This window comes from Notolepis coatsorum (assembly GCF_963971535.1).
Source record: "Notolepis coatsorum genome assembly, chromosome: 10".
NCBI classification, from domain to species: domain Eukaryota; kingdom Metazoa; phylum Chordata; class Actinopteri; order Aulopiformes; family Paralepididae; genus Notolepis; species Notolepis coatsorum.
Genome location: NC_140174.1, coordinates 100840302 through 100854136, shown reverse-complemented (window position 1 = coordinate 100854136; position 13835 = coordinate 100840302). Strand labels below are relative to the sequence as shown.

At 45.5% G+C, this 13835-nt stretch overlaps 1 protein-coding gene across 1 annotated transcript in view; it reads right to left on the bottom strand.

Moving 5' to 3' along the window:
- The window catches only part of lhfpl2b (LHFPL tetraspan subfamily member 2b), a 33127-nt gene continuing 19292 nt past the window's right edge, over nucleotides 1-13835 (bottom strand). The window contains exons 2-3 of the mRNA XM_084322463.1: nucleotides 3061-3814; nucleotides 1-1991 (exon numbers count right to left, since the gene is read on the bottom strand). Coding sequence (XP_084178589.1) covers nucleotides 1735-1991; nucleotides 3061-3454 — 651 coding nt within the window. The 5' untranslated portion in view covers nucleotides 3455-3814 and the 3' untranslated portion in view covers nucleotides 1-1734. The remainder of the gene's footprint in view (nucleotides 1992-3060; nucleotides 3815-13835) is intronic.

Genomic DNA, 13835 nt, shown 5'->3' with positions numbered 1-13835 from the left:
TGCGTACTAAAGAGGGCTGGCTTTATTGGTTCATTATGAGCACAAGAGGACAGACTGGGTTTCCTTCCTCATGCATCTCACCCTTTCAAACATGTTACAGTGCCTTGGGTTTATATTGTTCTTTTGTTAATATAACAAAAACAGTGGACAGACAACATTTTAATTTAAGCACATAAGCTATTTGGTGCAAGTCTAAGGTACACACTCTCACTGGTTAATCACATCCACGCATAGAACAAAAACAGCTCTCACAACTAACACACTGCACACAAGTATTGCACGTCTACGACGACACATGTATCATGTTACATTTACAGCGATTAATATGGCACTTTTCAGCACACTGAAACACAGGGGAACACAAAGCATGATGAGTACGACGGGTCAACCACAATGCAGCCTGCTTTATCTCACAAGGATTCACACCAACGCTGGCCACAGTAAAACCTATGGCCATGTGATGTGAATGAATGATCGCTGCATTTATATAGCACTTTTCTAGACACTCAAAGCGCTCCCCACAATGTAGGGTGGCAATTGCCTCCTTCACCACCACTGGTGGCACCCAACCTTGGGCTACACAGGCTCAATGGCTGCCATACACTGGCACCAGGCACACACATCACACTACACACAATGGCTGAACAGCTCAGGAGACAGGGATTGATGTCAGCCAATTAAGGGGGGAGGGATGATTAGGTGGCCTTGAATTCAGAGACCTGATTGGGAATTTGGCCAGGAACGTTGGGGAACACCCTACTCTTTGCGATAGGCGCCCTGGGATCTTTTAACGACCGGGACCTCGGTTTAACGTCTCATCCGAAGGATGTACTCTTACATCGCGTTCCTTTACTAACCACTTTACTGTATATTAACCCATTCACTGCCACACTACCAAAGGGTTAACCCTTGCACTGCCGCACGACAAAGGATTAACCCTTTCACTACAGACGGTTAACCGTCTGTAGTGTGGTAGTGAAAGGTTAACCTTCTGTAGTGAAAGGGTTAAGCTATAATACACCCACTGACAAATCATTTAACAGGAGTCCTTTGACTTGAACCGGCACACTAACTAAGGTCTTAGCTGTGCTACAGGGATTCTGGGAGCGTCTGGGCATTTAAAAAAGCTAAAAGGTTAATGGCTTAGCACTATACACACGAACGCCAGTGGTGGTTGTGTGTGTTTTCAAGTTGACACCATCTGTTTGTATTGACTTGTTGTTTGCTGCCCTGCAGATGAACCCTGTGAATCAACTCAACCGCTCCCAGTTTGAATTGGTAGCAACGACACATTCTCACATACTTTACACACTGTGCATCATCTGTGTTCAATCTGCCCTTTAGAAGACTAATTGAATAACCACTCCTATTAAACTGAACCCGCTAACACGCATGTCCCCGTACTGTGGTTGGAAAAAACATCATTAAAAGGAAAGAGTGTCTTGGATGGGGTGCTTTGACTAGTCATCCCTTCAGGGTTCTGTTTGTGGAGGTAATGAGTAGGAGGTTGGTCCTGGTCCGCTGGCTGGCTGGAACACCATCCTTGAGATGATGTGACGAAGGTTACGCTAATGTGTCTGAACAAGTCTCACATTACTATGGCGAGGTAAAAAAAAAACTCAAAGAAGATAGGATGTAATAATTCCCCCTTGCCAAAGAAATGCGCAGGTTTCCACTAAGAGAAATGAGACGCAGGGTGAGTCCCCTGGTGTTTCTTAGTCCTCTGCCCCAGGCTCAGAGCAGACAGATCAGGCTCTTCCCCTCCTCGATCTCCTCCTGGACCTTATCGCTGGAGGTGGCGACCTCAGCTTGTGCGGAGAACACGGCACACATGAAGGCTGCCAGGGTGCCACCTATGGCAGTGTAGAACGCCCATCCTAGGGAACACTGAGCCGGCTTGTAGGGGGAGGCGTCCGTACCGCAGTAGGCCATCACCTTCTCTGAACCCCAACCAGCGGGGTACAGCATCAGGCCAACCATCAGCAGCAGAGCTGGAGGAAGGACAAGGGGGAGATGGGGGTCGAGTGAGTAAGTCACATACACAATAACATCTGGCTGTAAAACACAGACGGTGCACCTGGGAAGACAATGAGTCAACATTGTATGGTAAAGAATACAGTCTTGTTAGCCGACATGAGTTTGATTGATGGTGAAAGGAACATTCCCCACTTGCCAGACCCACCATGGTGATGTCACGTAATGACAGGTGACCCTAATGGAAGCCCCATCCAGTCACACACACACAACAATGCCAATGCTCATAGTAGACACATGCCTATGTAATCACTTTTCGTTTTCCAAAGCAGAATCAAAACTAGCTTTTTGACCAAAAAAAGCACTAGTTTAGCTAGTTGGTTTGCCATGATGTTTTTTGGGGGGGGGGGGGGGGGGGGGCTGTCCTGTTTTAGTTGAGTGATTCATTCTTCCTGGATATCCTAGCTTGTACTTGAAGATGTTTTGCAAAAAGAAAAACACTGCATGATTGAATGAACACATTCTAAGGGGGGGGGGGGGGGGCATTCTGTGTGAGGCAGGGCAAAATACATTGGTAATCACATTAGTATGTAGCACCCACACACACAAAACACACACACAGACTAGTCACACACACGGTTTGTAAGTCACTTACTTAGGATAAAGGCGTCAGCTAAATTGGGATGGGTGAAAAATACAGAAAGCCCAAAAAAAAAAGATGTAAATAAAAGATAGAAGAAATATGGTATTTATTTAGTATATATATTATATTTATATAAATGTATTTATATATTGGATTATATAGAGATACAGCGTTTATACATATAATTAACAATAGAATAAAATTATATAATTTGTGATGAATAGTTAAATAGTTTAAAAATAGTAAAAAGTTAAAAAGGAAAAGTGTATACTACATACATCATACACTATGATTTGTTTCTGTTTCTCTTTTTGTTGTCTTTTCTTATTATCTTTTGTATATATATGTCAAATGACCAGATATATTTTTGTTTTTATACTTGTTCATTCAGTCAAGCTGTGATGGACTCCGATCGGGACGTCCCTAGATGTAGCGCGTCTCACCTGCAATGGCCTGCAGCAGGCCACAGATATTGAAGATGCTCTTCTTCAGGATGCTCTGGAAACACAGGCTGAAGATGGAGACACAGGCCACGCCCCCCAACAGAAACGTCCCCGCCGCCAGGAACAACATGGCGCCCTGCCAGAAGCCACTGGCCACCTCTCCGAAGTTCCCGGCGTAGGGTCCACAGGACACCCCTACGCCCCGAGCCCCCACGCGGAGGCAGCGGCTGTACAGCCCCAGGGACGGCCGGTACTCCCCGCTCACGCCGGGGTCCGAGCGCGGGATCCCCAGCAGCCAATCGGGGCTCATGAAGGCGATGAGCTCGGCGAAGGCCACGGTGATGCTGAGGAGGGTCCAGAGCATGGAGCGACATGTCACGATCACGTGGCACATGGCTGGCGGTCACACTCTCTCTCCCGGGTCGACAGGTGACCAAAGAGTGAAATGTAACTGGGAAACAACTGAGGTTTGTTTATGACTCCTCTAGGAATTCTTCTAGTAAAAAAAGGAGACTAGGGAGGTTTGAATTCCTCTCCCTAAAACAGAGAACAGTTCAGTTCAGCGGGAGCGAAGAGAACTTCACTGTCCAGATCTTATCCCCTCAGAGTGAATGTTTTGAGATCGCCGTCTTTGTCTCTTCTGCTCTTCTCTCGTCTTGGAGAGAGAGAGATCCCGGCACTGGTTTCCCACGGGGCTACGGCGCTCCAAAGCAGCTTCCCTCGGCCATGGTGTCCTCCGGAACCCGCACACCTCCTACACATACGGGAGACACGGAGAGAAAGGGAGACAGAGAGGGGTTGTCGTCAGTGTCTCCGGGAGAGGCGGGAGAAGAAGTACGGGGAGAGACTCGCTGTGTGCGGCGGGGAACTCCACGTGGAGGGAGAGGAAAGAGGAGACGAGGAAAGAGGAAGTATGAACATCTACCGATTGGCTCAATATCTCTGAATCGGCACGCTCTCTTCCGCTCCTCTCCCTTTCTCCGTCAGCTGTATGCGTCACGGCATAGCTGACCCTCTCACACACACCCCACCCCCCACCAGGACACACACACACCCCACCCCCAACCAGGACACACACACACAAAGAAAACAACAGACGGGGAGAAAGAGAGAGGGACAGACAGATGGAGTGGGAGACAGAAATAGTGGGAGGGAGGGAGGGAGATAGAGTTCACATTCATTCTCAGCCAGCTGTGGGCGCAGTATGTGCAACACTTCCAGATGTCTGTTGATTTAAAGCCATGAGTGGCAGAGTGAATCATCACACAAACAGTATGCGCACGCACATACAGTATGTATGCACACACACACACAACTAATTAATTTCTCAGTACAAATAATGCAACGCAGAGTCCTGGGAGTGTACAGTGCCCTGTGTTTCTGTTGGGACAGGGATACAACGCGGCATTATGTCATAAGTATGTATTGCCACTGAGCACCCGTCAGTGCAGATCAGTGCTGCTGTTAAAGAACAAGAACACACACTGTGGCATCCAGCCCACGCCACGGGGACGGGCACAAACAGGCGTCCCTAACACCCAGTACAGGGGCAAGGGTGCTGCTGGTCAGACCTGGTTTAACACCCAGTACAGGGGCAAGGGTGCTGCTGGTCAGACCTGGTTTAACACCCAGTACAGGGGCAAGGGTGCTGCTGGTCAGACCTGGTTTAACACCCAGTACAGGGGCAAGGGTGCTGCTGGTCAGACCTGGTTTAACACCCAGTACAGGGGCAAGGGTGCTGCTGGTCAGACCTGGTTTAACACCCAGTACAGGGGCAAGGGTGCTGCTGGTCAGACCTGGTTTAACACCCAGTACAGGGGCAAGGGTGCTGCTGGTCAGACCTGGTTTAACACCCAGTACAGGGGCAAGGGTGCTGCTGGTCAGACCTGGTTTAACACCCAGTACAGGGGCAAGGGTGCTGCTGGTCAGACCTGGTTTAACACCCAGTACAGGGGCAAGGGTGCTGCTGGTCAGACCTGGTTTAACACCCAGTACAGGGGCAAGGGTGCTGCTGGTTAGACCTGGTTTAACACCCAGTACAGGGGCAAGGGTGCTGCTGGTTAGACCTGGTTTAACACCCAGTACAGGGGCAAGGGTGCTGCTGGTCAGACCTGGTTTAACACCCAGTACAGGGGCAAGGGTGCTGCTGGTTAGACCTGGTTTAACACCCAGTACAGGGGCAAGGGTGCTGCTGGTTAGACCTGGTTTAACACCCAGTACAGGGGCAAGGGTGCTGCTGGTTAGACCTGGTTTAACACCCAGTACAGGGGCAAGGGTGCTGCTGGTTAGACCTGGTTTAACACCCAGTACAGGGGCAAGGGTGCTGCTGGTTAGACCTGGTTTAACACCCAGTACAGGGGCAAGGGTGCTGCTGGTTAGACCTGGTTTAACACCCAGTACAGGGGCAAGGGTGCTGCTGGTTAGACCTGGTTTAACACCCAGTACAGGGGCAAGGGTGCTGCTGGTTAGACATGGTTTAACACTGTTAACACAAACTGACGATCCATGAACTGAAATAAAACATTTGTTTCCGTTAATGTTCCACCGATGATTCTGAAGGTGATGTTAACAGAGAGGTAATCAGATTACAATACAGAGTAGTTCAGTGGATTGTACTACCGCTTACGATTCTTTTACACGGGTGATCATTTAATTCGCAACGGACTACATTTTTAAAGGAACCCGTGTGTGCGTGAGTGAGTGCGTGCGAACGTGACCGATTGGGATACTGTTGCCGTGTTATGATTCTTCCGATGCGGCCAGACCGGCCTCTGTGTTTCTCATGGAGGAGGACGGAGCCTTGGAGGAAGTCCTCTGCTGACATCATGATTCAGTAACTATGACACACGTAGGAAAATATGTGGGATCTGGTTTGAATATGCCATAGTCCTCTCCCTGGGTCTGGTCAGACCTCCCCGCTGGAACTCCCCCAGGACCCGAGCATCGAGGTCTCTCTTTCTGAGGTCATAAACCCACAAATACTAACATGAGAGACTTAAGCGTTTGCAGTCTGTTATCAACACCGGGAATGTATGATAGATTAGACGTCGCTTTGCCTTCGACTGATTTATACCTTTCACAGAAACAGAGGGGGAGTTTTTTTTTTTTTTTATTAAACTGTTGCTCTAATTCTCGCTGAGTGTGTCATTGCAGTGGTGTTGAAAGGAGCGGCACCTAAACAGTTGTTAAGGACCATTAGTCACATTGATCCCCAGAGGAGGATTAGGGAGGCACTGAGTTGTTTAGTCTGACATGTCTGTAAAATAATGATCTCAACTTTCATGTCTTGTGTCTCAGGGCTAATGTGAGATAATGTCTTAGTCGACTTCCCCTTGCTCCACAAGGGGAGGAAATACGCTGGATCATTGCTACACCCCGTTTAGAGCCGGGTACAAGGCAGTACCGGCTCCGCCATTAGGGGGAGCTACAAGCACATCGGATCACGACACCATCTTTCTCTATCCGGCTTACAGGCAGAGATCACATGACACTGTCGTGTCACATGAGGTAAAGTGGTCCGACCAATCAGAGACAGCACTACAGGACGCACTTGATGACGTCGACTAAATAAAGAAGGTGCAGGTTTTCCCAAACCAGAAACCGTGGGTTGACAGTACTATTTGAGCGGCTCTGAAAACTCGCACAACCTGGGCAGAGAGTCAGGAAACATGGAGGAGTATAAGGCTACAGTCTATACTCTGCGCAAGGTTGTAAAGCTTGCTAAGAGGTCATATGCTGACAAGATGGAGGCACAAATGGCACAGAATGACACAAGAGGCTTATGGCTACGGACGATAACTGACTACAAAGTCAGCGCCCCCTCAATGGGGAGTGCCGACGCCTCTCTCGCGGACCAGCTCAACTCCTTTTACGCTCGGTTTGGTGCAGACAGTGGCGACGCTAGCTCACCGGCTAATGACGTCACGGACAAGCCGGCCGTCGTGGAGGGGGGGGGGGGGGGCATCCGCGGGGGCAGGGCACGAAATTAACTTTGACTCACCGGCCAGTGGCGGGTAGATGGGAAAAATCTACCCGCCAAGCATATTTCTTACCAGCAATTTTTTTTATCAAATATATATATTATATAATCATACTTGTAGTTGTATTATCTGCGAGACATCGCCAAGTCAAAATGCCTGCTATCTGCAAACAGCTCCACTGTCTGTGTGTACTCGAGTAGCCTCCAGCAAGGATTCTCCGGCGCTGCAGCTGGACCCTATACTCACATTCAGCATGCCCTCATGCGATGGAAGCCAGGGGCTCGAATACGCATCGAATCAATGTTATAAGACATTGATATCAGGAGCTATCGGTAGCTACTTCTAGCCGGCTAGATAACGTTAAGACAACGCCTCAGTGAACTATTTAGTTTACTGGGACATTTTGTAGTGAGCTAACGTGAGCTACCTAGCCAACGGAGGTATCATGCACATGCACTACTAGACTATTGCTGGAGCATTTGTTGATATCAGGAGCTATCAGTAGCTAGCCGGCTAGATAACGTTAAGACAATGCCTCATGTATTAAACTAAAAGTGAATAGTTGACTGGGTCATTTTGTAACGGTAGCTAACGTTAGCTCACGGAGGTCCCACTAGACTAGAGCAGAGCAGTCAGCAGACTGCCCGAGGCAATAGCCTCTGTGTTTACACAGGTTTTGGAGGGGCAGGAGGAGGAGGAGCAGTGCGCTGCAGGTCTGTGTGCTTGAGACAGAAATCAGCGAGTGAGAACTCCGCTAAGAATTGGATCATGTGGATCGGTTTTCATATGACTATTTGGTTGCCCGCCACATGGCGGACAGACCTCTCAGTCTCACTCGCCAAACGTAAAATCTGCCCGCCAATGGCGGGTGGCGGGCTCTAATTTCGTGCCCTGCGCGGGGGCACTCTCTCATTGACGGAACACAGTGTGAGAAGAGCATTTATGCGGGTGAACACCAGAAAGGCAGCTGGCCCAGATTGGATAACAGGACGTATACTTAAGTCCTGTGCTAACCAGCTAGCTAAGACCCAGTGCCTCATCCGTAGCTAACAGTGTATTGCACTATTGCAGGACCTACTACCTAGCATGTCTTACCATGCTTTTTGTAAACTTCATGTAGACCTGATATGTCTTTATTCTTATTACTTGTATTATTGCACAAATGTCTCATTCTCATCCTATTGGATTCTTATTATTGTATTATTGCACAATCGTTGCGGGCAAGACCCCCCGCATTTCACTGTATACTTGTATGCCGTGACAAATAAAAACTCTTGACTCGACTCCTCCGGATTATCCCTTTGTGCAACATGATGAGTTGATGGAGTTAATGCGGGGGGGGGGGGGGGTTGTGACCTCTGCTCACCAGAACTGGGTTACAAAGTCGCGGTGACTCATGGCACTATCTATCTGGGGGTGAGATCGGAGTTGAAATTAAATATATGTTTTCAGCTCAACGGAACTCTAAAGTACACCTTCCGCTGAAGCTCCCATCTCCCAAGGAAACTGTAAAAGAAGGAAGGGTCATTATTAGGTCAGAATACCAGCGTTCTATGCTCTGCTCTGGTGCCAGTTCTATTGCGCCTGTATTACAGATTTTTTTTTTACATTTTTAAAGTTAAATGCATCAATCTGGTGCACTTTGAGAGCAAAATAAAGAAGCTAGATCTATGATGAACTTTGTGCTCAAAACACAAAATCGACTAGACTGCAGTGGTTTCTCCCTGCAGCCTTTTCCTCAGGTCAGTCTTTTACATTAAGCACCCCCCCCCCCCACAGCCCAAATGAAATGATAAAATATATATATAATTTTCTTTATTAATAATTCTTTTTTAGTAGTCTAGTTCATAGCAGCGGCGGTCCTAATTCGCCGCTGCTGAATGCATATAGGGGAAACACTGCTAAATATATATACGCTATCTGAGGAAATATACCAACCAAATAATATATCAACCAATATATCAAATGTTAGCTAGTTAACAATGCAACAAATTGATGATTCTGACATCCGAGGTAATAACCTGCTTAAATGACGGGTCATAAACGAGGACATGGCGATACCATATGTCGGCCGAACTGAAAGTTCCCACACTTGGCACCAATGTGTGTTCACGCGCTACACAGTGACTTATAATGATGCTCTATGACTGTGTGTCCCTAGATGGCACAGTGCCAACCAGCTGTTTGTCAGTGTGGGTATACCTACATTTAAGGCACTTTTAAGAAACCTTATGTACAGGTTTATGTGTCGGTTAGAGCAGGAGTTCCCAACGTTTTCAGGGCGCGACCCCCGAAATAACAGTGTCAGAGAGCCGCGACCCCCACTATTATAGGAGGTATAAAAATTGTTTTAAATGTAAATTATATAAAAAAAAGATTTAAAAAATTTTAATAAATGGAAATGCATGGTTGAAACATGCAAACGTTCAAACGCACACACACTAATAAGCATTGGAGGCTTTTAACCAGGGCCAGACTGGGGAAATCATTCAGGCCAGGAAATATAGTGCGAAATATAGCCCCAGTCAGGCCACTTTTTAAGTGGGGGGTCCCCCACCAGGAAATGTTGTGTTACAAAGACTTAATTTCCTGCATTGTTTTATTTGTACAATGCAGGAAATCACAGTGTTTGTGATGACATGACTGCATAACATGACTGCATAAAATAAATAAAAATTGGATTTTTTTTTTTTTTGGAAATCATGTATTTTGACTGTATTTTTTATACCATGGATGGTTGTTTTTACAGTTTTATATGTTTGTATTGTATTGTTGTGCTATGTCTTTTTTATATGGACCTTTCTAAGGGCTAGATCCACAAAGAATGGATTGCACGGAGCAAGTTGCACCCTTACTTACAATTCATTATGAATTGAAAATGGGGGACCCTGATGTAAACAAGACGAAAGTATTTCTCTGGTCTGCATCCCCTTAACAATTGTGTGTATTGAGCCATACTGTATTGTACCCATTCTGCAATCTGTTAATAAAATTGTCATTCAATCAATCACAGTGCAGATTGATTGATTGAATGAAAGTTTTATTAACAGATATGGGTACAATACAGTACGGCTCAATACACACAATTGTTAACACATCCACCGCCGGAAACGCCTTAAAACGTTATTGCCTGCCATGCTTTGACCGCCAGACCACGCTGTACAGCGATATTGAGATCAATATTTCATTTTTTCGCCATGGTATTCATAATTCATATATACACCTCCGGCGCTGCAGCTGGACCCTACGGCTCAAAAAAACGACGGCTCAATACCGCCGCCTGGTGGATGGTTGGGCGAGTTACACTGGTAAACGGGATATGGGGGCTGTGCGTCTATTAAATTAATCTGGCCGTCAGATATTGTTGCATGATTCCCGACAGACACAATGTACATATCGATCGCTTTATAAACGTAATAATCGATATGATTTCGGCGTTTATTGCGACATACAAACCGGAAATGGACCTAGGCGATCGACGTCCTATACCTGGTATCTTTCACCGCCAGTCTCATTGACGCATGGTAAGAGGACACTGACGCTAGGGCTGGGCGATAAAACGATAACGATAACTATCGCGATAAATTATTTCCTCGAAGGAGGAAGGAGACCCAGAGGTACTAGGACTCACTCAACAACAAGGCTTGCTAGGCTAATTAGCTTGCACGGCGTTGTTTTATATATTTACGTGCCGAGTATGTGTGTGTTTTGAATTCTGAGGCCACGTTTAAGTAGTGTGGGGTATACAGTGGACGTCGTTTCAATATATTGTGGCGGAAGAGAGTATTTTAGTGTAATATTTAGCACATTGTCATGGAATACACCACTTATAAACAACAGGCTTGCTAGGCTAATTAGCTTGCACGGCGTTGTTTTATATATTTACGTGCCGAGTATGTGTGTGTTTTGAATTCTGAGGCCACGTTTAAGTAGTGTGGGGTCGTCGTTTCAATATATTGTGGCGGAAGAGAGTTTTAGTGTCATATTTATTGTCATGAGATACTCCGCTTGTCGGCTACTGCTAACGTGCGCGGACTGATGACGACATCAACTCGACTTGAGACATTCGCAGCAGCATAAGAAGTTAATTAAACTTGACAGACATTATATCGACGATAATTATCGATATCGAATTATATTAAAATAATTTTATCGCAATAACGTTTTTGGTCATATCGCCCAGCCCTAACTGACGCTATTTTCAGCCCAATTGTTTATTCTTTTCACTGCAAACCGATCTGATCAATATATCACCCATACTACATAAAGCATTTACTGACGATCACGGAATTATAAACGCCCCCCCCCCCCCCCCCTTTCATCCGCGCATGATGACGCATAATTTTTTTATATATCGTGTATCGGGAATAAACGGCAGTTGATAATCTATATATGCATTTATGCCTATAACTCACGTTCTATGAATTACTGCAGAAAACGATAAAAACACTTATATTCTAGAAGGTATTTTTGGAAGAATCTATGAATGAAAAAGTATAACGTTCCTACATCCTGAACGATAGATAATCGATGTTGAATGGGCCATAGTAATGTAAATTTAGCAATACAATTAAAAAAGTTATAGCTCTGCAAAGAAGGTGAACATCTCCATAGGCTTAGAGTGGTGGCAGTGACGCTACATTGATGGATATAACCGTGGCAGGGAATGCAGACCAGAGAAAGCCTTTCGTCTTGTTTACATCAGGGTAGGGCTGGGCGATATGACGATATTATATAAATATCGGGTACAGTTCATTAACGATACACTTTTTTAACGTATCGTGGATATCGTGATGTTTTGCCCAAGAGGATTGTGTCGCGTCAATCTGGTCCACATGTTCAAACAACGCCGCCCCCACACACACACTACTGCATCAAAGTTACTACTTATGATAAAGGCATTCGTTTTGTGGCATTAACGTTAATTACACATTCAATAACATCAGCGTATTTACCCAAACATAGCAACGAGGACGACATACATAGATAGCAAGCATTACTCGAGTTGTGCCCATTCTGCGGTCTGTTAATAAAGTTTTCAATCAGACAGATGTATGGAAAGGCTTTTATTATAACATTCGTTGCAGTAAAATCATTATGCCCCGTTTAGTCATCCTGCGGTGCGCTGGTAATCTTATCGTCGGCCCGCGGGAGCTACCGTTGTTGTTGTTGTGTTGAGCTCTCGTCAAAATCAATGGAGGACATTCTGGAATGTAAAAACACGAATAGCGCTTGCCGATTGGTGCTAAGAACAGCAGGGCGGGTGCAAGCGGTGTGACGTAATTGGCAGACTCGACTTCCGTTGCCGGCTGAATGATTGAATTAATGAAAACTTTTATTAACAGATTGCAGAATGGGTACGATACATTATACAACGGCATGCAAATTTCTCTATTCTGATTGGCTGAAACAGTCCATTTACACGTATGTATCCTTCATAATCCACGCTCCTGGTCCCAGGACCCGCCCACCACCGAATCACATCACTCCGCCGGATCACTCCGTCGGAAAAAACAAGATGGCGGACAATAATCTTTAACAAATGGATATGTTGATAGCGTCATAACGACTAAATATAAAGCGATTCTGTCAAGGGGAACGTGTTAGTATTTTAAACAATGTTGGATGATGTAATTGATGGGTCTTGACTCAATCTAGAACAAAAGAAAAATCGCGGATTGATTGATAGATTAATTGATTGATTTAAATTTCTTCCTTCCTACTTTCCGACTGCAGCGTTCTCTCTCACACTGTCCGACGCTGGCGGATTGATTGATAGATTAATTGATTGATTTAAATTTCTTCCTTCCTACTTTCTTGCAGCGTTCTCTCTCACACTGTCCGACGCTGGCGTACCCACAAACACACACACACACATACACACACACACACACACACACACACACACACACACACACATACACACACGCACACACACACTGTGACACACACACACACACACACGCACACACACACACACACACTCCTGTCTGCAACAGCGGGGGAGTCAGACTGAGAGAGAAGCAGCGCTGTTTTAAGTGAGCATGGTCTATTGAATTGATTGATTGATTGATTGCTAATTTTATTACTGTACCCCTGGTTTCCAACTGGTTAAGTTTAGGCTAAAAGAAATAAATAAAAAAATAGGGCGAAGAAAACGTTTTTTTCCTATAGGGCAAAGAAAACGTTTTAATAAATTTTCAATCAATCATTCCAATAATACACAGTTGGATGTGTTAGTTGGTTGGATGCACTTCAAGCTGCTTCCACATGAGGCAACTTCTCTCAATCATTCCAATAATACACAGTTGGATGTGTTAGTTTGGTTGGATGCACTTCAAGCTGCTTCCACATGGAGTTGTGGGAACTACTTTTTCTGGCGGATGGTTTTTTCAATAAATCTTCGATTAATGTGTGTTTATTGTATAGAAATAAGGTTGGATGAATCTGGCAGTTGTATAAAAGCTTTACACCACGTGCAGTCGTGATTTGTGACCAATAAACCATGCCTAGGGGGGTCTAACGACCCTCGGCTGCGCCTCGGGCCTAACAACCACCCCTAGGCATGGTTTATTGGTCACAAACCACTCCTGTGTGTGATGTAATGCTTAAGTACAGCTGTGGACTGGAGGATGAAGACCAGAAAAAGACTTTCGGCTTTTTTACATAAGGGTCCTCCATTTTCAATTCATCAAAACATTTAGAGACATACAAATATACAGTAGTTTCATAAAAATGCTAAAATGCTATTGATTGATTGATTGAAAACTTTATTAACATATTGCAGAATGGGTA